At 37.1% G+C, this 26322-nt stretch overlaps 1 protein-coding gene across 1 annotated transcript in view; it reads left to right on the top strand.

Moving 5' to 3' along the window:
• Gpc6 (glypican 6) overlaps nt 1-26322 on the top strand; it is a 943908-nt gene that overhangs the window by 218414 nt on the left and 699172 nt on the right. The window contains exon 2 of the mRNA XM_048341182.1: nt 14020-14178. Within this exon, the coding sequence (XP_048197139.1) occupies nt 14020-14178 (159 nt within the window). The remainder of the gene's footprint in view (nt 1-14019; nt 14179-26322) is intronic.

Genomic DNA, 26322 nt, shown 5'->3' with positions numbered 1-26322 from the left:
CTAAGGATTCCTCTCCCCAAACCTGCTCTCAAAGCCCAACTGTCTACAAGCACATGTGTAAAAGAGAAAATCAGCCTGAGAGTCACTGAACTAGAATAGCTTCCGGGAGTTTATCTGGGAAAACTGTCAGATGTTCTTCTAGTGTGTTTATACAGGTTTACTCACTTTCGACTCTTGCCTTCATTTCTGGGAATTTCTCCAGAAAGTGGTGAGCATTGTGTAATAGAACATGCTGAACTCTCCAGGGCCCTGTAAGAAGAAGTTGAACACATTTTTGGTCTGTTTTGGAGTAATTTTTCTTCTCCAACTACCTTGAAGCTTTCAACAAAAGGCAGCGTAAGAGATAGTTGAGCTTTATGTCAACCAATGAAATTCTTGCAGTAGTGTGCAAGATATTCTCAGACGCTTAGTTATTCAAAAATGTCACAGATAACTCCAAAAAGCATCAGGTGATAGGTAGGTGACAGGAGGAAATGATAGATGTAATGAACTGTTGAATGGATAAACCAACAGGGTTACTTCTCCCTGACTCCCATCTCACTAAGGCCCTGACTATATTCACTAGGAGCATCTTCTGTTAAGACAATGCAAAAGGAGCTTTGCAATTTGTGATAGTTGAAGTGCAAATACAATGCACTGTATTTCTGTGCATGTGTACACTTTTGTTCCTCATACTGGTGACAGTACAACAGCACACATCTCAGCTCAAACCTCTTGTCATCCAACTCCTTCTATTGTGTCTAATTTATACACCATCCACATATGTGTAGTTCACATGAATATTATTTGAAGGGAATACTTCTCGATGTTCCACTTGAGATTGCAGTTGTGGATGTATAATCATCGAAGAATTATATGTATGGAAAATTACATTATCAACTGATTTATGGACTCTAATTGAGGAATTCAAATGAGTTTCTCCTAAAAGTAGTTTCAACACCAGAAAGTTTGAAAATCAGTACAGACTGAGTCTCTACAGCAGAGTTCCTGGTTTTATCTAACTGGCATTACTGCCTCTGCTGCTTATTCTATGAATCAACAATGTTTGTTTCTGAGTCTATTATTCTCTTTGAATTCTACCTAATAGGAAGTCTCTGACTTTCATTACTGCATTGGTTTATTCTTAAATCATTTATTTGCTTAGCCAAAATGTATTGGATATCATCATGGCACAGGTACTGAGAGACAGAGATTAGGAGCATAATTGCTGAGTTGCTTTGAGGGTCCCTGCCCTTCAAAAGATCATGTTTCTATATGAGATGTGGGTGGCCATTGACATACAAAAATGTGGGTAGCATACGTCCATCTGCATGTGTGCAGGATGGGACAACAAGAGGAGAATAACACTTCCCCACACTCCAGATAGAAAGTTGAAGAAGTTCAGAAGAGATTTGATTAATGGGAAAAGATAGAGGGGATAAGTTTTAAAGTAAAACGAGTAGCTTCTCAAGTAGAGACAATAGCATAATAAGATCAGGGTATTATTAAGCATACTATGCTCTTGATATCTTTATTTCTATTTGCCAGAGGATTTAAGGAGACTGTAAAAATGAATGGCAACATAGGCTTCTACATAAATAGCTTGCGATGAGGGTGCATCAAGATGAACACTGTTATAGACACAATAAAAGAAATTAAGTGATGTGGTACGTGTTCATCATTCTCAACTGAAGTGGTCAGTGTAGTTTTCTTTGAGGGGAAGTTAATTAATCTCAGGGGATTTCTTGAGGAAGAAACACGTGAACCACAAATCAATTATTACATAGTTTGAACTATGCAAGAGTCTTAAAAAGGAAAACTCAGTAACATGATCATAGGGAAGTTCTACTTATAAACAGAGCTGAACTGTTCTGTTAGCATCTTTTGTAATACTGTTATGAATACTGTTATATGTACATATACACTCTACATTTCCTCTTCTGCTCATACTCTAACATTTCTTGTATTAAGTTTCACAGTAGAATATGTGACTGGCAATGACCAACAATCTTGAGAATACGCCTAGGCAAAAAGCTGTCTTTGGAAGTAGCATCCACCCTACAAAGATTAAATGGAATTTCAGTCTTGTTTTTCCATCAAAACTAGTTCTCAGTCCAGGACCTCTTTTCCACGAATGTCTTGCTCCGAAAGAGCACATCTGATAAATATTTTCTTAGGTTCAACTATATTGACAAATCCAGGTATTATGTGAATTTGGACATACTTGCTAGGTAGAAGTAAGGATATGCTTGTTTTTCAGGTGTAGAATATATACATTTCAGATGTAGAATAATTATTTCTTCTGCCTCTTTTTAGAGCAAGCTAAAAAAAGATATTCCCAAGAAAGAGATCATGAAAATAAATAGAAGTTATCCATACTCCCTCCTGTGTACTTAATAGCTATTTCTATTGATAATTTTTTAATATATTCTTTTTAAATTATTTATTTATTTATTGCCAGTCCTGGGGCTTGGACTCAGGGCCTGAGCACTCTCCCTGGCTTCTTTTTGCTCAAGGCTAGCACTCTGCCACTTGAGCCAAAGCACCACTTCTGACCATTTTCTGTATATGTGGTGCTGGGGAATCGAACCCAGGGCTTCATGTATACAAGGCAAGCACTCTTGCCACTAGGCCATATTCCCAGCCCCTTAAATATATTCTTTCAGCAAGGCCCTGCTGGCTCACATCTGCAATCCTAATTTACTAGGAGGCTGAGATCTGTGGGTCATGGTTCAAAGCTAGCCTGGGCAGGAAAGCTCTTTAGAGTCTATTCTCCAGTTAACTACCACCACCAAAAACAAACCCTCCGAAGTGGAGCTGTGGGTCAAGTGGAGGAGAGCTAATGAACACCAAAGCTCAGTAAAACCCACCAGGCCCTGTATTTAGGCCCCATTATTGGCACCAAAAAATCCAAACCAAAACAAAACGAAACAAAAATCTTGTTTCTATTTATTTTTGTTTGTTTGTTTCTTATCAGGGCCTCAAGTTCTCACTTGGCCTTTTCTCGCAAGACTGGTGCTCTACCACTGGAATCACACCTCTACTTCTGGACTGTTGGTGGTTAATAAATGGTGATAGTCTCATGGACTTTTCTATCCTGTCTAGGTTTGTAGCTTGATCATCAGGTTTCAAGCCTCCTGAGCTGCTAGGATTACCATCACGAACCATGAGTGCCTGGTGATTTTAATTTTTTTGTGTATACTTAATATATACAGCATGATATTTTGATGTATCTATACATATTGAAATTATTACTTCAGCCGAGAAAATTAGTATACCTATCATCTCAGACTTGACCTATCATCTCAGACTTGGTGTTTGTGTGTGTATGCCTGTGTGTGTGTGTGTGTGTGTGTGTGTGTGTGTGTGTATATATATACATATATATGTATATATATGTGTGTATGTGTCTAGTAAAAGCAGATGATTTCTACATTTTTTTGTAAATTTCTCTTACAGTACAATGTTTTTAAGCATACCCTCCATTTTATAAACATTTTATTCCACATAAGGAGAGTTTTTTTAACCTTCCATAATCAGCCTATTCAATTTAGGCCTTCATTTCTCCTTCAAGAAATAGGACGTTTGCTCTCATTCCAATAGAGTCATTCCCACGTCCCCTAGGTTCCATCTTCCTCTTTGGTTGAAACATAGCTGAACTTTATTCACAGGAATTCTCTACTGTTAATGTTTGAGTCCACTGCTGGCACCTAAACACTAACATTCTAAAGACCTAGGTTCGCCAGGATACTAGAATCGATGATAGCATTTGAAGTTATATCATTTTACAGATTAGATCCCCAGAAAGAGACCTCTTGCCCTTTATTATTGCAGAAATAATGGCAGGGGACGAAGGACTGTGTCCTTTTTTGGAAGGCTCCTATAATTCATGTGTGAAATGGAGACTAATGCTATTTACCTGTGGGCATCCATCTTTAATGATTAGTGGGAATTAAAGTAATTATTATAAATTAATGGCTTCATGAGTTGTAAAAGGTTGGATATTATGAGGTTTCATTGTCATCGAGGCGGACAATTAGTGAAATATACACTTAGAGTCTGTACCATAGATCTTGTGACATTTCTAGCACTTTGCCTTTTATGACTTTCCTCGGCATGATATGATCAGTGTTACAGTCAGGTCTTTGCAGATGCCTACTAAAACTTCAGTATTTTATGGAGAAGAAAAATAATTTTTCATGAAGGCTTGCATGCAGTTCTATTTGATTAGGTTCTTAATCATTCACCCTGAGTTGGCCCCTGTACTGAATTGGTGTGTGAACTAGTTTACAGCCATTGAGCTTTGAACAGTAAATTCTGAATTCTCAAGTGAGCTGTCATATAATTTAAGAAGAATGCTGATATGCTGTTATCAGGGTCAAAAACAAGCACTTTGTAAATTGGTTTATTGTATATCACTGCAGGATCACCAAATTCAATTGTGAAAATGGCTAACTTTGAGTAAGCAAAGACTAGTGTGGGCTTACTGCTGCAATAAACTTGAAATTGATCATCATCTATGTGAGAATTTGTAGGCAGCAGTTGGTTTGATGGATGCCCTATGGGGTCACAGAAAGGAAAAGATGTAAGTCAGCAGCTCTGGTCAGTTGAGTTGCAGAAGGTCATACGAGGTGAGTTACTGTTTGTCTCAGCTTGGCAAGCCATGTTTGAGCAGCTCAACTAGATCTTGTGAAGCCTGGCTGTAAAGCCAACACTTGGTAAAAAAGGAGAGGGAAAATACTTCAGAGGAAAGATAACCTTGCATGCTGGCGAACTGATACCATCTTTGAACATCTGGATTTGCAGGTTTGGGTAATTCGTAAGATCTGTATGGCAAATGAATGACAATTAGATGTAAAATTTGCATCATATTTGTGAATGATACTCTATTTAGAGTTAGCCGTATGAGAAAAATATGTTTACAAAACGAAAATGGGAAATAAGGGAGCATAAATATTTTAGGGAACATGATAAGATGTAATATACTTACATCTGTCCATATATTTGGGCATCTGGATATCGTTGGTAGAGATAACATGCATAAAGTCAGACAAACCCCTCAGTAAGTAAGCACTGGGTATCTAGCTCCACAATTCTATGCATTAGAAAGGGCATTCTGCCCATAATACTAGATGTTGGCTTTCAAGCTTTTTGCCCAAATGTACTATAAGAAGTACATTGCATATTGCAACACAACATTATATATATATATGTGTGTGTGTATATGTATATTGTGTATATGTATCAAAATGTTCACAACCAGTATTTTATTTGTTTCATGATGAGCTCTGAGATATTCTATTCTATTTTAAACCTGATTGCTGGTGTCCAGCTGCTAAAGGAGTTTTAGATCCTACATTATAAAGATGCCTGAGCCAAAGCAAAGTGAAAGAAACAGGTGTAACCTCCACTGGACGCTTTTACATGGTACTGTAATTTAAAGGTGTAGCCATAGCATCACTACTTGCCTAGAAATCAAGTCGTGTTTAATAGGTGCATCAATGTTGAAGTATTGGGCCAATGTGTAGAAGTATATGACCTCATAGAACTTGTGTTTCTCTGTGTGGAAGATCTTAAATTATCGATGTGTCTTTGCATCCTGGACTGCTGAGATTCCTAAGGAGAAGGGCATCATGTTACCCATTACAAAGGAAGACAAAAAACACAGTTATCGAGTCATAACTGAATAAATGAATAAATTCACGAAGAATGTAAAGGCAATCAAATGTATTTTATTCAATATTTATTACAGAAGCTATGCTAAGACCTATGCCAAGGTGCTGAGAATGTATTAAGACATTGGCTCATAATTACTGGTTTGGGATATAATTGGGGTAGGGAGGAGGAAAGGGCTATGAAATAATGAACCATACTTGGGTAATTCACACTGGAGGCCTAGAGTAACAGCTTTCTTCTCCGCTGTGACTCTCTGGCCTAAAATAGCAGCAAAAGTCTGGGAATGAAAATTACAAAACAAGGCTGAGCCTCCTTGATTCACCTTGAATGGTAAGAACTTTGCTATGACAGGTGGGAACTTTCATATGTCATAGGTCAACGCCCCATTCTCCACACTCCTGAATAACTACCCTGTTACGCTCTTCATCTCTCTCCAGGAAATTCTTTACTGTCTACTCTGGCACTCTGACACTCAGAAATGACTGTGAGGAACCAATTTTCCTTTGAGGCAAATAGCTATTTGACCAATAGATCTCAATGTGGGCTGTGAAAATGACTGATTCTCTTGGTGTAGGGCATTTGGATATGATACTTATCTAAGGGAATGGCAAAACCTATCAATAATGTATGTTCTTTTTCTTTTTTTTTTTTTGAAGGAACACCTTTTTATTTTTGGTAGCAAAAATAGGAGAACCCCAATGATAATATAATAAGCATACCTTCAACTTTCTCATAGTCTAGCGAATAAGAGCCCTGATTTAAAAATTATTTTTCGCCTTAAACATTCCAAACTCATTCGCATCATTTTTAGAATCTTAATTGTGCCTTCAACTATGGAATTCCCTCTGTAGTAAGTTGTGATCTGTGGCCAATTTCTTGATTTTTTTGATACCTAGTCATGTTGAAGAGAAATACCTAGATAATTGCTTACACCTGGCTTGTGTTCTTCTTATTAAACAAGATCTAATACTCCACAATTTCCTAAAATTTCAACTGCTAATTCTCTTTTAAAGAGGTTCCATGGGGACCTATGAGCTACTCCTCCGAACAACACAATATGTATTCAGCTTCAGTGAGTGGCTTGCTCAAGCTGGTATATACTTGCTTGTAAGAAAAGATATCCAATTGACAGTATTTTTTGGAATCTACTACTAAGCAGGGCCATTATTCAAAATTACATTGTATAAAGCCAAGTGGGTTGATACTTGCCTGCAATTCCCACATTCCTGAGCTAAGGCAAGAAAAATCCCCAGTTTGAGGCCAGCCTGGGCTATATAGCAAACCAGTGTGCATAGTGTGCGTACTTGTGTATAATATATAATCCATGTTTATGATTAAATTACAGTAAAACAAAGAGACCTTCCTGATTATTTTTCTAGTTGTTATGTCAAGGTTTATTGTACCTGAATACAGAGAACACTCTAGAGTGGATACTTTCCGAATTAACATCTGCCAACATCATTTAATTGTTAGAAATTAGGACACTGGAAATATGTATATAATTTAAAATGTTAGAAAATATAATAAAAATGCTTCATTTTAAAGCAAACCTTTCCCCTCCACCAAAAACAAAACAAAACAAAAACAAGAACAAAAAAAAACAACCCAAAAACAAATAACCTCAGAGAGCTGGATTTATGGTGGAAAGTTCTGGAACCCCAAGTATTCTTCAAAGAAATAGAACAGTTTGCATATAATATGCTTGTGTATATATTGAATTTGAATATATACCCGAACACACACACATATGAGAAGGAGAGATTTGGGTGAGGCTTCTTATATTATTGAGGGTAATATAATGTGGAAAAAGCAGGCAGGCTTTTATAAGTCCAGTTGATCTTCAGTCCTTCCTACTTCATATTCCACATTCTTTTTCCCTGTCCGTATTCACCTTGTAGTCTCCTCCTCACCTCAAACAATAAGCTACTATGAAATAAAAAAGTCAGTTGAATGGTAAAGGAACATGGGTATAGTTCTATGGAACTTGTTCTTTATCATCCCAGCATGTTAAAGTAGTAATATCCTTATGCAAATGTGGAAAGCAAATTAAATAAGTCACATCTTAGTACCATTTTCAAAAGTGTTACTTTTTAAATAAAATTCAGGGAAAAATTCTAGAAATACAAAGGCTACCATTTAAAGTCTCTATTGAAAAAATGACATCCTCTGAACCACTGAAAGAGAAGGTTATTTAATTTCCTCAAACTTGAGTGAGAATTTGAACATGTCCCATAATGTTTGTTGACCAACTTCACTAACAACAGCAGCTGTAATTACTTTCAACATGCCATGTGAAACCGTAGCTTCTATTGTTGATGATCCTCTTGTATCCCTTTCCTGTGGTTGTACCTGCACTATCTCTGTATCTCATCTGAGTATACTGGATACTGTATGTACTGGTATTAGAACTAGGGAAGTGAAAGGGAATATCAAAATTAAGAGACAAAGGATAAAAAGACAAACGACTCCAAAAGCAATATTTGCAAAACCATTTGGTGTGAACCAACTGAACAACTCATGGGGGGAGAGAGAATGGGGGAGGAGGGAGGAAGGAATAAGGGAGGATGTGACAAATAGTACAAGAAATGTACCCAAGGCCTAACGTATGAAACTGCAACCTCTCTGTACATCTCTTTGACAATAAATAAAAATTTTAAAAAGATAGGAAAGGATCATATATAATAACAGTACTCTGACATTGTTGAGACAGTACTTGTTTGGAAGTTTAAGGAAATGAACTGGAACCTATCTGTTAAAGAAACAAGTTTCCTTCTATATTCAGGCACTTTTTATTAGCTTGTATAGGAATTTTATAGGAGTAAAGACAATCCGATTTAAATTATCTCTGCTCCCCTAAGGTCCACGTAAAGTTTAACTTATCCTATAAGTTAGCTTCCTTTCCTGAGAAGATATGCTCAAATCCATGTCTTAGGTTCCAGATAAGCTAACTAGTTATCAAATGTCCAATAATGAAATAATTCAGCTTGTCACTAGACATGTAAATTAACTATCTTTCCACAATGACAAGATGAGAGAACTTTAAAAGACTACACTACCAGAAGAGGACCAATCCTAAAACAAATAGCATTCTTCCATATGCTTGCATTTGGATTGAAACATTCTTACATCTTTCCATCTTTTTGCTCTTTAAGGTTTGATTTTCTACCTCTCTCCCAGGAAGGTCAAGGAGAGTGACTTTCCTTCATATTCCAAAGCTCTAAAAGTCCAAGAGTTTCATTGGCTCCTGTCAGTGAACTGTCATTCATGCCAATGACACTGCTCCCCTCACCAATGCTACTCCTGGTTGTTTTCAGACCCAGCGCTTTGGCCAGAGACAGTGGGATCTGGCAGGATCACATTTCTTCTGCTACCACAGTGCCATGAGCCTCTGGCAGGCATTTGGAAAGATACATTGTAAAAAATGACCTACACCAGAAGGGGGCACATACCAGGAAAAGCAGCCCCATCTTTGTGTGTTGAAAAACAGATGATAATTTCTGGTCTGGTTGTATGTAGCTGAGCTCTCATCCTGTAACTTCTTGTTGGAATGTTCTTCTTGTTCCACATCTTCACTTTCTTGTATTTATTTTAGTATTGGTGTAAAGCCCTTTAAGAACACAGGAGGCATTGGAGGTGTGGCTTGATAAAAGCTAGCCAGTGAGGGAAAGCATCACATACCAAGTTCAAATCCCAGTCTTGCACACACACGCGTGCGTGTGCACACACACACACTAACACAGGAAACTAGACACTAAGCTGTCTAAGAAACTTTGACCTATGAAATACTATCTATTGTGTTTGATCTGCTTGGTGATCCACCTTTCAAGCTTTCTATATACAAGGTGATAACTATCAAGGCTGATGCATACACAGTGGTTACCACAGCAGCTTGAAATTGCACATCTTTTTTTTTCATTTATACTTATTTTTATGATCTTTATTAATAGTGAACTTTGATGTGTCCAACTCTTCTCCACCTGAGCTAGTTGACCTGTGAAATTATCTATCAGATATAAAGACCTAAGGCACTTTGAGGAAGGAATGAGAGTGGGAAACCATGAAGGACAAAGGTTTGCCTTCTTCCTAAATTATAACTTGAAAAATAATGTCACTATTGAATACTTGTGAGTGTTAGAAGAATTTAAGCTTCCTATTCTGGCTATGTAAAGAAGTTGAAATAAGATGGGATAGTGGGAAAAGGCGGGAAATGCAATAAGATGAATAAATTCTATAAAAACAGGTAGTTGACTGGATTTGGCCTAGAGCTAATAATTTGCAAATACCTGTTTTAGGGGAGAAAATGAAACCCAAACAACAAAATTGTGTAACCCTCTTTAAGCATTTAAAGTAATTTCTTTTCTTTTTGTTTGTGCTGGTCCCAGATCTTGAACTTAGGACCTAGGACTGTCCCTAAGCTTTTTTGCGCATGGCTGACACTCTACCACTTGAGGTACCCCTCTTCTATCATTTTTCTTTTTTGGTAGTTAATTGGACATAAGATTCTCATGGAGACATTGCCCCATTCGTGAGGAAACAGAAGGACTTGGAAAAAATTATACTAAGTGAAGTGAGCCAGACCCAAAGAAACATGGACTCTATGGTTTCCCTCATAGGAAATAATTAGCACAGGTTTAGGCTAGTCATAGCAGAAGATCACAAGAGCCCAATAGCTATGCCTTTATGAACACATAAGATGATGCTGAGTGAACTGAACTCCACATTATGGAAACAAGTGTTATATCATTGTTGTAATTATTTTCAACATGCCATGTGAAACCGTACCTTTTTGTTTGTTTGTTTGTTTCTCTCATATTCCCTTCTTGTGGTTTACCCCGGCTATCACTGTGTCTCATCTGAGCACCCTGGATACTATATGTGTGTGTGTTAGAACTAAGGAAGGGAAAAGGAATATCAAAATTGAGAGACAAAGGATAAAAAAACAAATGATTCCAAAAGCAATACTTACAAAGCCATTTGGGGTAAACCAACTGTACAACTCATTTGGGGGGGAGGAGAGGAAAGGGGGGAGGGGGAGATGGGGGAAAATGAGGGAGGAGGTAACAAGTTGAACAAGAAATGTACTCACTGCCTTACATATGAAACTGCAAACCCTATGTTCTTCACTTTGACAATGAAGCGGGGAAAAGGAGTCTCATGGACTTTTCTGTTTGTGTTGGCTTCAAAACATGAATCTTAGATCCCAGCCTCCTGAGTAGTGGAATATGGGCTCAAGCCATTGGCAACCAGCAAATCATCATTTATAGTAAGAAATACTGTGTCTCTGACATTTTCATTGATGTATAGAATGTACTTCAGTCATATTTCTTTTCCATCACCTTCTTGTCTCATACTCCTTCCTTCTGTATACAAGTAGTCCTTGTATGCTTATATCTTTCTGTTTGTTTATTCATGTTTTAGGTTTAGATTCTGAAAAGTAGAAGAGGTGCTGCTTGTCTTTCTGATTCTTGATTACTGAACATGGTGCTCTCCAATTCCCGACTTTTTTTTGCATTTGAAAAAAAAATTAACTCTTCAAGTTCTCCAAGTTTAGACAAATCTGAAAAGCTATAATATCAAGACTAGGAAATGAATAAACTGACTTTGTACAAATTTAATAGACTATTCATTTTCTTTTTCTTCTTCAATTGAATTTTATTGTCCAGGTGACGTATAGAGGGATCACAGTTACGTGCTCCGAAGATAAAATTTCACTCCTATTTATGGCAAAATGCTACTTCATTGTCCTATGACCATAATTTCTTTATTAGTCAATATTTGATCAACTAATCTGATTCTGTAATTCGGGTATTCAGCTGATGTAGAAGAATGACAGTGGCTATTTTAAAGATTAATCCAGTTGTGGAATCAGTGTAGGGGCCAACTAACTGATGAATGAATTAGAACGGAATATTTTTCAGCTATTAAGAAGAATAGAATCATATTGCTTATAGAATGGATGGAATGCTAACCAAAATAAACTAGACTCAGAAAGGCATACTGAATTTCTTTTCTCTCTGAAGCAGAATCTAGACCAAAAAAATTAAGAAAATGTAAAAGAGGAAGCAACAGTAGGGAAGATATTTAAAGGAGAAGGTGATGAGGGATGAAAATCATTGAAGTACTTTGTAGGTGTGTAAGAAAATAAAATGATTAAGCTTATAATTTTTTTTACAATTTGGGAGAGGAAAATAAAGAGAAAATATTTGATAGATGTACATTATATGCATATATGGACATATCACAGTAAAACTGCTTTGTATAAATAATATATTCTAAAAAATTAAAGCAATTAGCCAAGCATCACCAAAAAAACACTGAGCACTGTCAAGTTGAAGGAACTAATGAAATCATCTTCCCTGTGGATGATATTCACAAATCCAGTATTGGGAACTGCTTTGAAGGAAGTATATTTCTTTGGGGAATTATTTTTCACTTTGTGAACTTCCCATATTGGCAATCTTCTTCAAGAAATGCAGCTCCATTGGATCTGTTAGCTTTTAAATACGCATGAGTCTGAGTAAAGAAGACATAACCAGAATCAAAATTATAACATTTTTGTGAATGAAAATTACTCATGTTCATATACAAGTAATTAGAACTCACAGAGAGGTTTTGTTTTTGGTTTTTATACAGTTTTCTTTTTTTCTTTGTCAGGCTTGATATTCCATCAGATGAAATTACTGATTAGTGAGTCATTGCTTTTGATAAAGCTGTATTTCTTCCTCCTCATTGTTGTAAGCTCTGGAACCCTGCCTTTCGATGGAATGTGGGTATCAGAGTCACTTTGGAAAACACATTGCTCTGTCCTCCTTACTTTGGTCAGTCAGAACCCTGGACTAAGAGCTGCCCAGGGCCACATCTGTACTTGGACAAATGTGGTTGTCACAACTTCAGTGAGAATTCAACACAGCAAACAATAGTGTCTCCAGTAAGAGGGCCTGAGAAAGAATAGGATTCTGATGAGGTGTCTTGGAGTAGATCCAAAGAACAAATTGTTCCACCTTCATTGCACTCTGCCAGCAAGTGAAGAAAATTCTGAAGAAGGATGATTTTATATTAAGGGACCTCAACTGATCCCATCATGAATGGTGATACACTAGTAAAATAATAAGTCCATCAATCATTGTTGTTAGTTACCTGAGCTAAGGGGAGAGGTCCATTTGATATAGGTTTCTTGGTTGGCCTTCCTTTATCATGCCTCAGAGAAACCTTGTCTGAGGTTGGCCTTCTGTGAGATTACATATGTTTGTTTTAAGAGAATGGGAGAATCACATGGATTCTGAATGTCAAGGGCAGCTTGTCTTCCTATCTTCTCCATGCCTACTCTGTGTAAAAACTGTTTTGACTACTATTTTTTCATAATATACTTCTAAGATTTCGTACTAGATATTCTAATCTTATAAGAGTAAATAATATACCAGTGTCTCTGTATATTACATATTTATCAAAAATCTTAAGACATAAAAGATCACAGGTAAAAGTAACAACATTTTTCTCAAGTCTTAATCCCGTATAGAAGGAAATTATTTACATGAACTTGATATATATTATTCTTAAGAATCAGATATTTTGTCTCTTTTAGAAAATACACACGTGATATTTTACAGTCTCCTTTATTTTTATGTATTAAATAATATCTGCCTGTAAAGGAAGCAGTATAATGTAAAGGAGTGGCTGGGTATATCAGGACATAAAAATGTTGTATTATGGATGAAACTTGCATTCCCTTTAATTCTCCAATTTCCATATGACATAACACTAATTAAACCCATAAATGGCTCCCTCATCTAATAGAACATTTTCTGACAGGTAATGTCAAGACAGGTAAGGTTTATGTGGCATAGAAGACTTGCCATTAAACACACACACACACACACACACACACACACACACACACACACACACACACCTGTCAGCTAGGGAACAGCAGGTGCATTCCAACAGACAGAATGATGGTAGGGGGACTTAGGCAACTGTTACTACCATTCTTTGACTTTCTAGTCAACTCTGATGATGAGACTTGATGTCTTTTGCTTTGCTGACTCTGTGGCAGGTGTCATCTAATGTTAGTTTATTTTGAATGAAAGGAGGAGGGAATAAAAATAAAACACAGTGTCTCTAGGGATTCGATGCACCTGCACTGACATCATTTGAAACAATGATTGAGTGTCACTGACGTCCTTCTTTAGGTGTTGGGAATGTGAACTATGCAGTAGTACTGAGGCCCAGATGGCATCTGTGCAGATGGCTGGTGTGAACAAATGAACCAGGTTTTGAGGAAAATGGTAGAGAGGCTAAACTTCCAGAAAGTGTATAGAAAGTGTTTGACCTTCAGTACTGACCTTACCATTCTCCTTGTTGCAGGGGAACACTTGCGGATCTGTCCTCAGGAATATACATGCTGCACGACGGAAATGGAAGACAAGTTAAGCCAACAAAGCAAGCTCGAGTTTGAAAACCTCGTGGAAGAGACAAGCCACTTTGTCCGCACAACATTTGTGTCAAGGCACAAGAAATTTGACGGTAGGCAAAAGAGTTTCTGCTGCACTTCCTTAGTGGTGTGCTTTCCTACGAGAATGATTCTGAGCTATGAGAAGAGTGTTTTTGTAAAGAGACATTTTTTTTCATTCCTGCTTAAACATTTATAGTATTGTCTATTCTTTGATAAAGCCTGAGCTTACTTGACAGTATATTTTTATAGTAATATCTTGGAAAAAATTTGAGTTAACAAAGAGCTGTTTTGCATATATGCTTTACCTTTGAGATTTATTCTGAAAGATTCCACTCCTCTTTTTTTTTTTCCCATTATTTGAGTTATTCTAATTCAAGCTTTGTTACACAGTAGCTTGTCTTCAATTTTCATATGGGGATTTTCTTTTTTTTTTAATGTGTCACTTAATATTATGTGAAATAGAACATCACTTTTTAAGAGGGCAGGCTTGTCTTCCAAGGATACAGTGTGCCATATTGTAGAGTTTATCTCTCATTGCAGTGTGTCACAGGTTACAGAGCAGTTAAGATACATTCCACATAGGACTTAGGCTTTCCTTTGATTTCTTGATTGTGAGCAATTGACTTTACATAGCCCAGTTTTAAAATAAACACTTCATATTAGGAAGCACAGAATGAAAGCAGTTATTACCAGGATTCCAACATCTGATTTTCTCATTGGGGCCACAGAGAAATATTCAAATGCAATATGATTTAATAATGTGCAAGTGTGTTAATTAGTGTAAAAGTAAAGTGAGTACTTTTGGGAAGTGTATAATTTTTAGTGCTTAAAGAAGTCAAGGTACTGTACTATGATTCATTTACAAATTGTGGCAAACTACCTTTGTCTCCATTTGATGAATGATGTTTCTCTACATCAGCAGAGCTAATCTTCTTCATCCCCTAGTCAGTTCACAGAGCCCATTAGTGAAAGCATTGCCAGCCATGTACTAGTGGCTCACACCTATAATCCTAGATACTCATAGGGCTGAGATCTGAGGATGAAAATGGAAAGCCAGAGTAAGAAAGAAAGTCTGTGAGACTCTTATCTCCAATTACCCACCCAAAAGCCAGAAGTAGAGCTGTGTCTCAAGTGTCAGAGCATCAGCCTTGAGCACAAAAGTTCAGGGACATTGCACATGCCCTGGGTTTAAACACCCAAGGACATTACCAATACCACCCTGCCATACACAGACACAAACACTAACAAAAATAAAATAAATAAAAATAAATGAAACAGAAATGGGTTTGCTGAAGTTTTACTTTTCTGTTTCGTAGGTAAAATGTACCATTTCTGCATTCATCTTTTTATTCTGACTATCACTGTTATGCCAACTCCTTTCCGAATAATTCACTAAGTTTTAAAAGACGATGTCTTCAGTAGGCAGGACAGGGGTGACATCTTCCATGTTATAAGGACTTCCTCTTTTCTACAAGGGATTCAGTAGCTGCATTGTCCTTTATGGACCTGCATGAAAGAAACTACTTATGTCCATGTGATGCTGTGAATGTTGTGGCCTTGAATGAAACTCGAGAGTATTTGAGGATTGCCCTGGTTTGATAGATTGCAAATCTCGTGGCTTTCCAGGAGCTCCTTATAGGGCTCTGCCTTTGGGAGCCGCCAATCTGTCATTGCAAATTGAGGTGAATTGAGACATTTTATCATTTGCTACAGAAAGCAGGTGAAAGTGATCTGCAGCTGCTGATTTTTATCTATCTCTTTGAAAAATAATGATAGTGCCTTAGCCAAGCTGTGCTCCAATTGGTGCTAAAATCATTTCAAGGAAGCATCTATGGTAAATAATATATACTGCTTTTAAGAAAAATATTATTTGTTAAGTCATTTGTAGTAGATTTCTTTCTTCCTTCCTTCTTTCCTTTTTTCTCACCTTCCTTTCGCTTTCTTTTTCCTTCCTTCCTTCTTCTCTTTTTTCTTTCTTTTCTTGTCCCTCTCTCCTCCCTCCCTCCTTCTCTTCCCTTCCTTCCTTCTTTCCCCCTTCCTTCTTTCTCCCCTTCCTTCTTCCCTCCCCTCCCCTCCCCTTCCCTCCCCTCCCCTCCCCTCCCCTCCCCTCCCCTCCCCTCCCCTCCCCTCCCCTCCCCTCCCCTCCCCTCCCCTCCCCTCCCCTTCCCTCCCCTCCCCTCCCTTTCCTTTCCCTCTCTCCCTTCCTTCCTCTCTCTCTTTCTCTCTCCGCAGCTTTCTTGAGTAGTGGTTTTAGACAGGTAATAAAGCTGTTTAACAAGAGTTAGTGATATACTTTTGGTATTATATCAATAAATTGTAATATTTTCGGATCCATAGTAGTTAAGCCTAGATCTCATTTGTCCTAATTAAGAAACCTTTCCCTTTCTCTCTCCCATCCCTTTTGCAGGTGTGTTTTAAATCATTCTAATGTACTTAGAGGTCTGATGTCAGTCACTTTGACAAGACATTGATTTTTCTAAGATTGGAGCTGACAAAGGGGTGATGAATTCTTCAGTAACATTGCATTTCACTGCAGTTGCATTAGGCTGCCTTGGGAGAGAAGTTAAGTTTTTCTTTTATGAAGATTTCAGCCAGACTTTTAAACAAAATCTAAATGTTATGTTAGTGAGTCAGCTCTTGAAAAGCTAATTTTTTTAAGTAATATTAGAAAGTACCATCATGATTTCTGCCCTTCTTTGGCCAAATTCATTTTGTAATTTTATGATTTAGTTAATTTTACCTGAAAGTGAATCTGCTTGTGTGTGTGTGTGTGTGTGTGTGTGTGTGTGTGTGTCTGTCTGTCTGTCTGTGTCTGTATGTACATGTGCTGCTAAGGATAGAACTTAAGACCTTGTCTTGTGCATGCTAGGCAAGCAGAGCACTGTATACTGAGCTATAACCAAAGCTCATCCATTGGCTCTTCATTGTGGCATTTTATTGTGGTATTTACCAATGAGCAGCAGTTGGATTGAGCACAGGAGGAAAACCTAGGATCCATTGTGGAATATTGCCTTTTGGGTTTTATTTTCTTACACAAAACCAGTGGTGCTGGTTTTTACTTTCTTGGGATTTATATTTAGTAACTTCCAATTTTGTCATTTTGCACTATTATTAATGTGTCTTGGTCTTAGAAAGACACTGTGGCTCAAGATTTTGTCTCTGGTTCAAGGTTTTCAAAAATCTAGTTGGGTCATTTGTATTTGTATATTTTAGATTTGTATTGTTGACAAGATGAGGTTAGTTTATGAAATACTACTGTCCAATTAAGAGAGGAAGGCAATGACTTCTACTTTCATTAAGAAGAGCAACCATTTCATTTGCAGCCAATATACTCCATCCAGTCCACAATATATTCAAAGCGAATAAATTAAATCACTCTAATTATTAGTGTCCCCTTTCGATTTCATTCTTTTATTAAAAAAATCCCTTGATTCCCTTTAAATTCTTACTTTGTAGCAATGGTAAATTCAAAATTCCTATATACTTCACATGAAATGGTCTACTATTTATGGCCAAATTCTTTCCCAACTTTTAATTAATATTTTGCATCGTAGAAAAGAACACTATGTATAATTGCATATATTTATTGGATGTCAGGAAACTAGTCCTGAATCAATATGAATTATTTCCCTACTTTGCTAAATCACCAAATTGGCTCTGTAGCTTCATTAGTGCTGATATTTACAGCTAGGAAAAAGAGTTGACAAAGTATATAAGTCCTTTCCAGAAACTTTATCTTTGGCCAAGAGTCTGCTGCTTGTTATTTCCTTTATAAACATAAACTTGCAGTCTTGTGAAAGTGTATTATAGATACTTATTTTCTTGATATTTATTCTTCCCCAAGTGTAGCATAGGTTATTATTTGTGTGTAACCATTTCTCAGTTCTCGGGCATGTCTCCACCTTTGCTCTTACCACACAGCTGCACATGGTCCTCACCTTTTGGGCTGGGGCCTAGTCACTACAATGATCACTTAGAAGTAAACAAGGTTGCACTTTAGTTGATTTGTAGCAAGTTCAGCTTGTCCGTTGCTCCCTCTGGTTAGAACTTTGCATGAGCACCTAGCCAAGTGTATCTGGCAGACTGATTACATTCATTATTCTTTACTCTCACCTTTCTCATCTCTGCCCAACCTCTCACATAGCCAGAAGTTCAAAAACAAAATAAACAGAATTGGATAAGAATGTATTCAATGGGAGGGTCATTGTTGTGTACCCACTCACTAGCTACAATTCTGTTTCATGGCCATCAGAGCTGCCAGTTTGGCCTTTGTGCCTGTGTCCTCACTGCTTTTGTGCTTCTAGTGTCTCCTGTGAGTTCTGGGAAAAGGAGAAGTAAACATTCTGGTAGTTTTAACAGTAACACAAGGCAGCACCTGGCCTCATTCCTCATTCTAAGCTGCTAACCATTTATCAGGAATAACGATAATGTAAAGTTGCACAACCTCAAGTGCCAGAGTCAGGATTCTGTTCTGGGTTTGGAACACCTGGATCCCTGCCCTTAGCCACCTATACCCCATAATCTCCAGACTTGTTTTCCAGTTTCCAAATGTGCTGACAATTCATGGCCAATGAGCTGTCCTTCTATCTCCCCTGCTATTTTGGGAAGGAAGTGGAAGTGACTGTCACAGAAAAGTAGAAAGACATGATTACTCCCCTAAATATAGTCCAGCTCCCAAGGAACCTGGAACAGAGCCTCGAGAGAGAAATGATACTTGCCAAGTTTCCAAGAATGAGGAAAGCAAAATGGTAACCTAATACTTACATTATCCCATAAATAATGTTATAGGAAATCCATATTTTGTTGAAATTCTGACTGAAGCTTTTACTTGTTTAAAGTAGATAGCAGTGGGGGAAAAAAGACTGAAATTTCTTTAACAAGGCAATCATAATGCTGTTGGGTAAGAATCTAGCCACATTTTTGGAAAAGGAAAACGCAGTATTGAATTGGAAGTTATTCTTCAAGGGGAATGCAAAAAATGTTATTAAATCAATGAAAGCATATTATTTTCTTTGCCTTCTAAAACCTAGTGGTTTCTGTCTTGATGAAGCAACAAGCTTTCTTCACCCCCAAGAATATCAGTGAAATACAAATTTTTCAGAGAGGAAATTTTGCCTGGATGGATGTTTATTTTTTTAACCCCTTGGATTTATTGGAGCCAAATTTTATTCACACTTGGGGCTCCGTATGAGGATTTTATTTAATATGTTGATTTTATTATTTTATTTTTCTTCCTGTTTCTTATTTATGTATTTTAATGACATACATTTGTCCAGCGATTTTGGCAGCAAGTACATTTTTAACAGAAAAAAGAAAGAACTCTAATTTCCATCTTCTTGAAAACCTTTTTCTATAGTAACACCTTTAGAATATCCATTGTGCAGAAATAATTTATTTGCAGAAGCATAATATTTTTATGCTGCAACCTGCTTGTGTTTTCTTCTTAAATATCATTTCTCATCTGTATACTGTAAAGATGACAATAATATAATGACTTCTTTAAAATATAGCCCAATTTTCTCAGAGAATGTACTCATATGAAAAAAAGAAAGAATGCAAAGTAGTTTTCCATATGGTGGTAGCCTTCCATATTTCCTACTACATGGGGGATGTGTGTGTGGAACTCTTTATTTAATGCATGTAATTTGAAAATATTTATCTAAATGTGTAGTAGATAAAAATAATGATGAATGTTGACTAAAATTTGGTCATTTCCCCTCAAGGAGACACCCTCAAAAGGTTTTTCTTCTTGTAGGGAAATGTGTTAATAAAAATAAAAGGTGCAGGTTTGAGTGTTTCTTAAACCAGAAGTCCATTGAAAAAAGAGAAGAATAGTAAAGTTTTCTATGTGAAAATATCGGAGAAGACTTATTGCAAGAGTGAGCAGTTCAATAGCCTTCAGGACTGGATTATAATTGGAGTTTCTGAAAGAGTTGAAGGGTTTCAGTGACATTTTATTGGTGTCTTATGAAGCATTCAGGACATTTGATGTAGTTGCCACTGATTTTCTTCCAAGTTCTAATTTATTGGCATTTACATATATATATTATATTTTTCTATAATTTTTATTCCTTGTATGAGCCTTCTCCTGTTGTGAAACAAACACAATTTCGGGGAATATACAAGAAGTAATCATGGTTCTTTTATCTGTGGTGGTTTTCTAAGCTGTGCTCAATGCAATTTGATTTTAGACACCAGATTTGTTCTGATCCCGTTTGGATGTATCCTTTTTATACCAGCAGCACTCTACCTTGGATATGTTCTGCTGCTAATGAAGCCTCCATGTAGAGGGAAGCAGGAAAGATTCTGTATTACAAAATAAATGGCACGATTGTTTCCAACATACTACTTCATTGAGAGGAAGTTGGAGGATAGAATGTTTATTTCTTCATCTTAGCCTATTATATTGCTTTGCTCTACCCAAACATTGACTTATCACATTTGCTTTGCCTTTTAATGGGTTCAGAAATTTGGGGATATTTGCCTTTTCTAAACAAAGCACCATTGGATAGACACATGTGGTACCCCTGCCCCTCCATATTTATACATAGTTTCATGGACACAGTCACAGAAAGGTATACTTGTATGCCTTGAATAACCAGGAATAATATTTTCACTTCTTTATGCTTCTGGTCCCCTTAATCATTATATGGAATACTAAGCCATAAGGGTTGCCACGTTAGTCATGGTGGGAAGTAATTAGTTTAGTGTTCCATTATGGAGGCTAAGATGCCACCGCAGTGACAGGTTTTATGCATGGGACAGTCTTCTCGAAGTCAGAATGTGATGAACAAAGTCATCTTTACAAAGCCATCTGACAATTTTCCCCAAACGACTGACCTCTGAAAGTGGAAATCAGCTAACTAGAGATTTAGCATAGACAGAACTAGTGAACAAGTTTATAAATCACAAATGCCTTGAGTTGGTATAATTCAATACATATGGCCCATCTTAAGAGAAGACGGCCATTTAAATGTAATATATGCAAAGCACAGATCTTGGTGTAAGTGGAACTTATCTTCCTTCTCTCCTTCTCCCTTTCTTAGTTTCTAACTTCTTCCCTCCTTCCCACACTTCTTCTTTATCCCTCCATTTCGTCTGCGGTACATCTTTCAGACCTGAAGATGTGCAGTGGGATAAATCTGCATCATGGCTTTTGTGATGTGCTACCAATCTTTTCCTAATTCTTGAACCCCTACCGCACACCTCAAAGTAACTTAAAATACATTATGCTCCCAGTGTCATTGAGATATTATCATCTTATTATCACCAATTCCCTTGCACAGTGGCTTTGCTGAGCAGCTGTTTCACAGACAAGCCAATTTCTTTTAAGTATGGCTCTATCAGACTCGGAAACCAGCCATACCAGAAGGGTTCTTGGTCATGAATGTTAATGAGCTGACAAGTATCTGTTCTGTGACAGAGCCTCACTAATCCTTTGAGTAAGTATGAGTAAATTATAGGAGAAATTTTATCGACATTAAACTGATCTGCCACCGAATTTAGAAAACGGATTTTCCTAGTTTAATGAAAATCAAGAAAAATTATTTAATTGAGTTGTAAATTAAGGCTTGCTAGAAATGTGTTTGTCATTTGACCTGAAAAAAGTACCTCTGTATAGATTGGTCTGCCAAAGAATGTGTTTAATACCAGTGGACTCATTATCTCCTAGGAGGACTAGGTGAGGCAAGATAGGGAGTAGACTTACTCTATAAGTAGAGATGTGATTTTGAGAAATACTTGATATTCCTTGGTGATGAGGAATGGGATTAAAAACTGTTACTCCTTCCTGAGTTTAGATGATATAAACAGGTTCTGTGGGGAAGAATAGAATGGAAAAATCTACTTAAAAAGATGAAGACGAATCATTCGCTCAGAAACCAGTGACTTACCCTTATAATCCTAATACTCATGAGGCTAAGATCTGAGGAGCACAGTTCAAAGCCAGCCCAGGAGGCAGACAAATCCAAAGGCCTCTTATCTCCAATTAACCAGTATAATAAAGCCAAGAGTGGAAATATGACTCAAACGATCCACTACTGGTCTTTAGCGAAGGAGTCAAATGAGAGTATGGTGTTCTGGGTTCAGTCCCCAGTAACAGTGCGCACGCACACACACACACACACACACACACACACACACACACACCATTTATGTGCTTTTAGCATTTTAAGGATTCAGAAGAATATGAATGGAGTAAATCTTTACTTTCTCCAAATATGTAGACAGATAAGAAAAAAATGAGCAAGAAAGAAATCCTAACATTGAAATATAAACTGTAACATTCAGAAGACAATGTAAAATTTGTGAGTGATGAATATACTACCAGTAACATTTCTCTATCATTCAGTGGCTTATTCAGTATTAGGCACTGTAGCAACTCCAAGGAAAGAGTGAGCTTCCCAAATAATTAATTTCATATCATCCTTAGAATTTCATTAGTCAGGAAAAGAATCTGAAGACAATTGAGGAGGAAGATTAACTGGCTAGCTAAACTTACCCTCCATGGTCCATAAGACTCAAATATTTATTAAAAAATCACTCTTAATGCTCATAATTCTGACTACTCAAGAGCCTGAGATCTGAGCATCAGTGTTTGAAGCCAGCCTGGACAGAAAACTCTATAAGACTTTCATATCCAACTAGATAATAAAAAAGGCAGAAGCAGAGCAATGGCTGAAGTGGTAGAGCCCTAGTCTTGAGTGAAAAAGCCAATCATTATCAAGAGGACTTTATTTCAAATGTTACTCTAGTAATAATATTACAAGCATTAATATTAGTTTATATAATTATATAATGTCACAGTATATTATAATGTTACCAGTAGTAATATTACTAACACTACATTAGTAGTTGGTAATCTTCTCTTACCTCCATATCTCCCATTGACTTGAATAACAAAACAACTGGGAAATAAAATGCAAACCTTGATGTTAGATAGCCGCATATTGCCAAGTCTTTTCATGTTTGAAGAAATTATACTTATCCACATGTTTTTAATTTCTGAAAATTTCCCTGCATATAGCTTCCCTTCAATATTAAAGTTTGTGGCCATTATTGGTTTGATATCATTCAAGATCCCGGAATGACCTCCTCATGTCTCCTTAGTGCTCAGTTGACACATGGTAGTTTTCAATTATTTAGTGTTCTTTTCATTCAATAAGTTCTTTAAAAAATATGATCCATTGCATATTTTCTGTTGAAGTCTAAGATCATTAAGTATAGGGATTAGGTCTCCTATTTCTATTTTATCTTCCTGTGCTTGACTTAATATGAGGCATATTTAATATCGCTTCAGTGTTGTCTGACTGTGGTACCAACCTGTGCTAACCCAAGGGCACATACCAGGTAGATGAATTACTTAAGTTCCTCTAATAAATACGACAGAAGAAAATAGGAAGCCTTGAATTCTAGTTATCTATTAACTCTTAGGGTCCATAAACCTGGAAGTCATATTTGATTTCAGCAGTATTTATTCCAGTGGATTTACTGGAACTAATTTAAATTCCCAGGATAAAGATGGTCTTTATTTAGAGAGTAAAGCCAGTGAAATCTCTTACTTTACAAAGCAATACATGGCAATTTGGATACGGATATGTTATGGTTCACTATCTCTCATTCACACTCACACACACACACGTCTCCACACATGCACACAGAAACAAGGATATGCTAGAGCACATGACTCTCCAGAATGATCATTCAATATGCATATAGCAGATAAGTGGTTGGAACAATGATTATTGTGGTGGACTAAGAAAACTATTTGCATAAGCATTCTGCACCAATGGAGCCAGAAAACCCCTGTAGGGCTCATTATCAGAACATAGAGCTTGGGTTCAGAAGTTTGAGAGAGGCTTTGAAATTCTGGCTTTTACATATTAGGGTGAATGTAAAGTTGATCAATAACAGGTTTCCATTCTTTTTTAAAAAAATTATGCAAGATTGGGGATTGAATCCTGCCTTGTATTTGCCAGACAAGTACTCTACCAATTGATCTATAAAGGAACCCTCGCATTTCCATTACTTTTAAAAATAGGTTCTCACATTTCAGCGGTGCTTTCTGCTTAGCTAGGATTGCAGGTATGTGCTACTATGCCCAGTTTTTCCTAAGTGAGGTTGCTTCTAACTATATCATCAGGAGTGTTTCTACTACCCTGCAAGCAGAACAGGAACTATCAGGCAAAACCTATTGATGATTTCAACATTTTCCTTTATCTAGACATAAACCTGGATCACATGCAAAAATTGAAGACACTGAGGAATTAATTTGACTTAATTTGTATTACCCATTTTTAAACTAATAAATGTGTTTCCATAAGGTGTCTGTGCGCGCGCGCACGCGCGTGTGTGTGTGTGTGTGTGTGTGTGAGTGTGTGTGTGTAGTCATAGGGATTCTTTTTTCATTTACTACTTCCAAATCAGGAATGTCTTTTCTTCCACATAGATTACAGGTGACTAAAGGAATCCCTACACTCTTCTTTTCACTAGGGCTCCATAGTTAAGGCAAGGTGTCCCTTGTTTAGGACATTAAGTCAAGCTCTACATCATAAATTCAGCCTTATCAACTGAACAGCCAGTGGTGGTAGGCTAGGGTCAAATATAAAATGTTCATTTTATTGACAAAAGATACTTTGTAAGCTCTTCAGGCAAAACTATTTTTCTCTTCAACATGAGGTTAAAAAATCATACTTTAAAAATGTAATATAGGGGCTGGGGATATGGCCTAGTGGCAAGAGTGCCTGCCTCATATACATGAGGCCCTGGGTTCGATTCCCCAGCACCACATATACAGAAAATGGCCAGAAGTGGCGCTGTGGCTCAAGTGGCAGAGTGCTAGCCTTGAGCAAAAAGAAGCCAGGGACAGTGCTCAGTCCAGAGTCCAAGCCCCAGGACTGGCAAAAAAAAAAAAAAATGTAATATGAACATGTCTAGAAAGAGTTTCACAAAACAATTTATATTTATTATGGAATTCCCCTTGTCTGTTCTTCCTTTGTCATGCCTAATCTTTTCCATTAGTAGCTCACAAGCCTCATAATCACTTAGACAAGAGCATCAGCAACTGTGATAGTGATTGGTACCATGAAGGAGAATACTGATGAAATTTTAGAAGAGAATAAAAGAATTTTATAAGGACGGGGCAATCGATGGGTTTGTGGAAAGACAGGATGGGGACTATTCTCAGAGTTATTAAGGATTTGGTTATATGAAAATATAACTAATGTTAAGGAGATGAGTACTGCAAAAATTCCATGATGCCAGAGATAATTTCATGAGGCAGGACAAACAATTCTTGAATTACAGAGAAAATGGCCCATTACTAAGGTCAGTGCAAATGTTTGAAATGTGTGAAGATCAGCCTGTTTCCTGAATATCAGTGGGTGTTCTTTTTTCTTTTTTTTTTTTTTTTTTTTTTTTTTTGCCAGTCCTGGGCCTTGGACTCAGGGCCTGAGCACTGTCCCTGGCTTCTTCCCGCTCAAGGCTAGCACTCTGCCACTTGAGCCACAGCGCCACCTCTGGCCGTTTTCTGTGTATGTGGTGCTGGGGAATCGAACCTAGGGCCTCGTGTATCCGAGGCAGGCACTCTTGCCGCTAGGCTATATCCCCAGCCCCCAGTGGGTGTTCTTGTTTGTTTTCATTTAAATGAATGAATTGATTGGGGAGTTTGGAGTGATTTAGAAGAAATGTTAAATCCCTATTTTACAACAACAGTACACCATGAGGTTTGTGCTTTTTAATTTGGTGGTTGAACAAGGTATGTGAATTACATAGCAAGTTGCTCTCAGTTGATTTCTGTATCCTTTCCTTGCCTGTTCATGTGACAATACTTGGAAATAGGGAGTAAACTTCTAGAAGTCTGGGAGTGAATCAAATACTTAATGGTTCATTGTTAAGAATTATTTACATTAAAGGGCTCCTAAAATAGTGGCTCTTCTTCAGAGTACAAGCAAACTTTTAAAAGTGACCCATGGGAACAGAATCTTTAGAAGAATACAATGGTTTTGTTATTTTATTTTAATGCTAGTCTCCTGTAAGAATTCACACTACAGTGAATATATATTATGTTATAATCACAAAAATCATTAAGTTGTTCATCTGGTTATGAAAATTAAGTTGAGAGCTCTCACAAGACCATGCCAAGTCTTCCAGACCCCTCTTAACTTATAAGAAAAATACTAGTCTTGCTGAAATTTTTTTCGTGTGAGTGTCAGTTC

Source organism: Perognathus longimembris, chromosome 3, assembly GCF_023159225.1.
Source record: "Perognathus longimembris pacificus isolate PPM17 chromosome 3, ASM2315922v1, whole genome shotgun sequence".
Classification (NCBI taxonomy): domain Eukaryota; kingdom Metazoa; phylum Chordata; class Mammalia; order Rodentia; family Heteromyidae; genus Perognathus; species Perognathus longimembris.
Note: the sequence above shows the minus strand (reverse complement) of the source record. Positions and strands in the feature narration are given on the sequence as shown.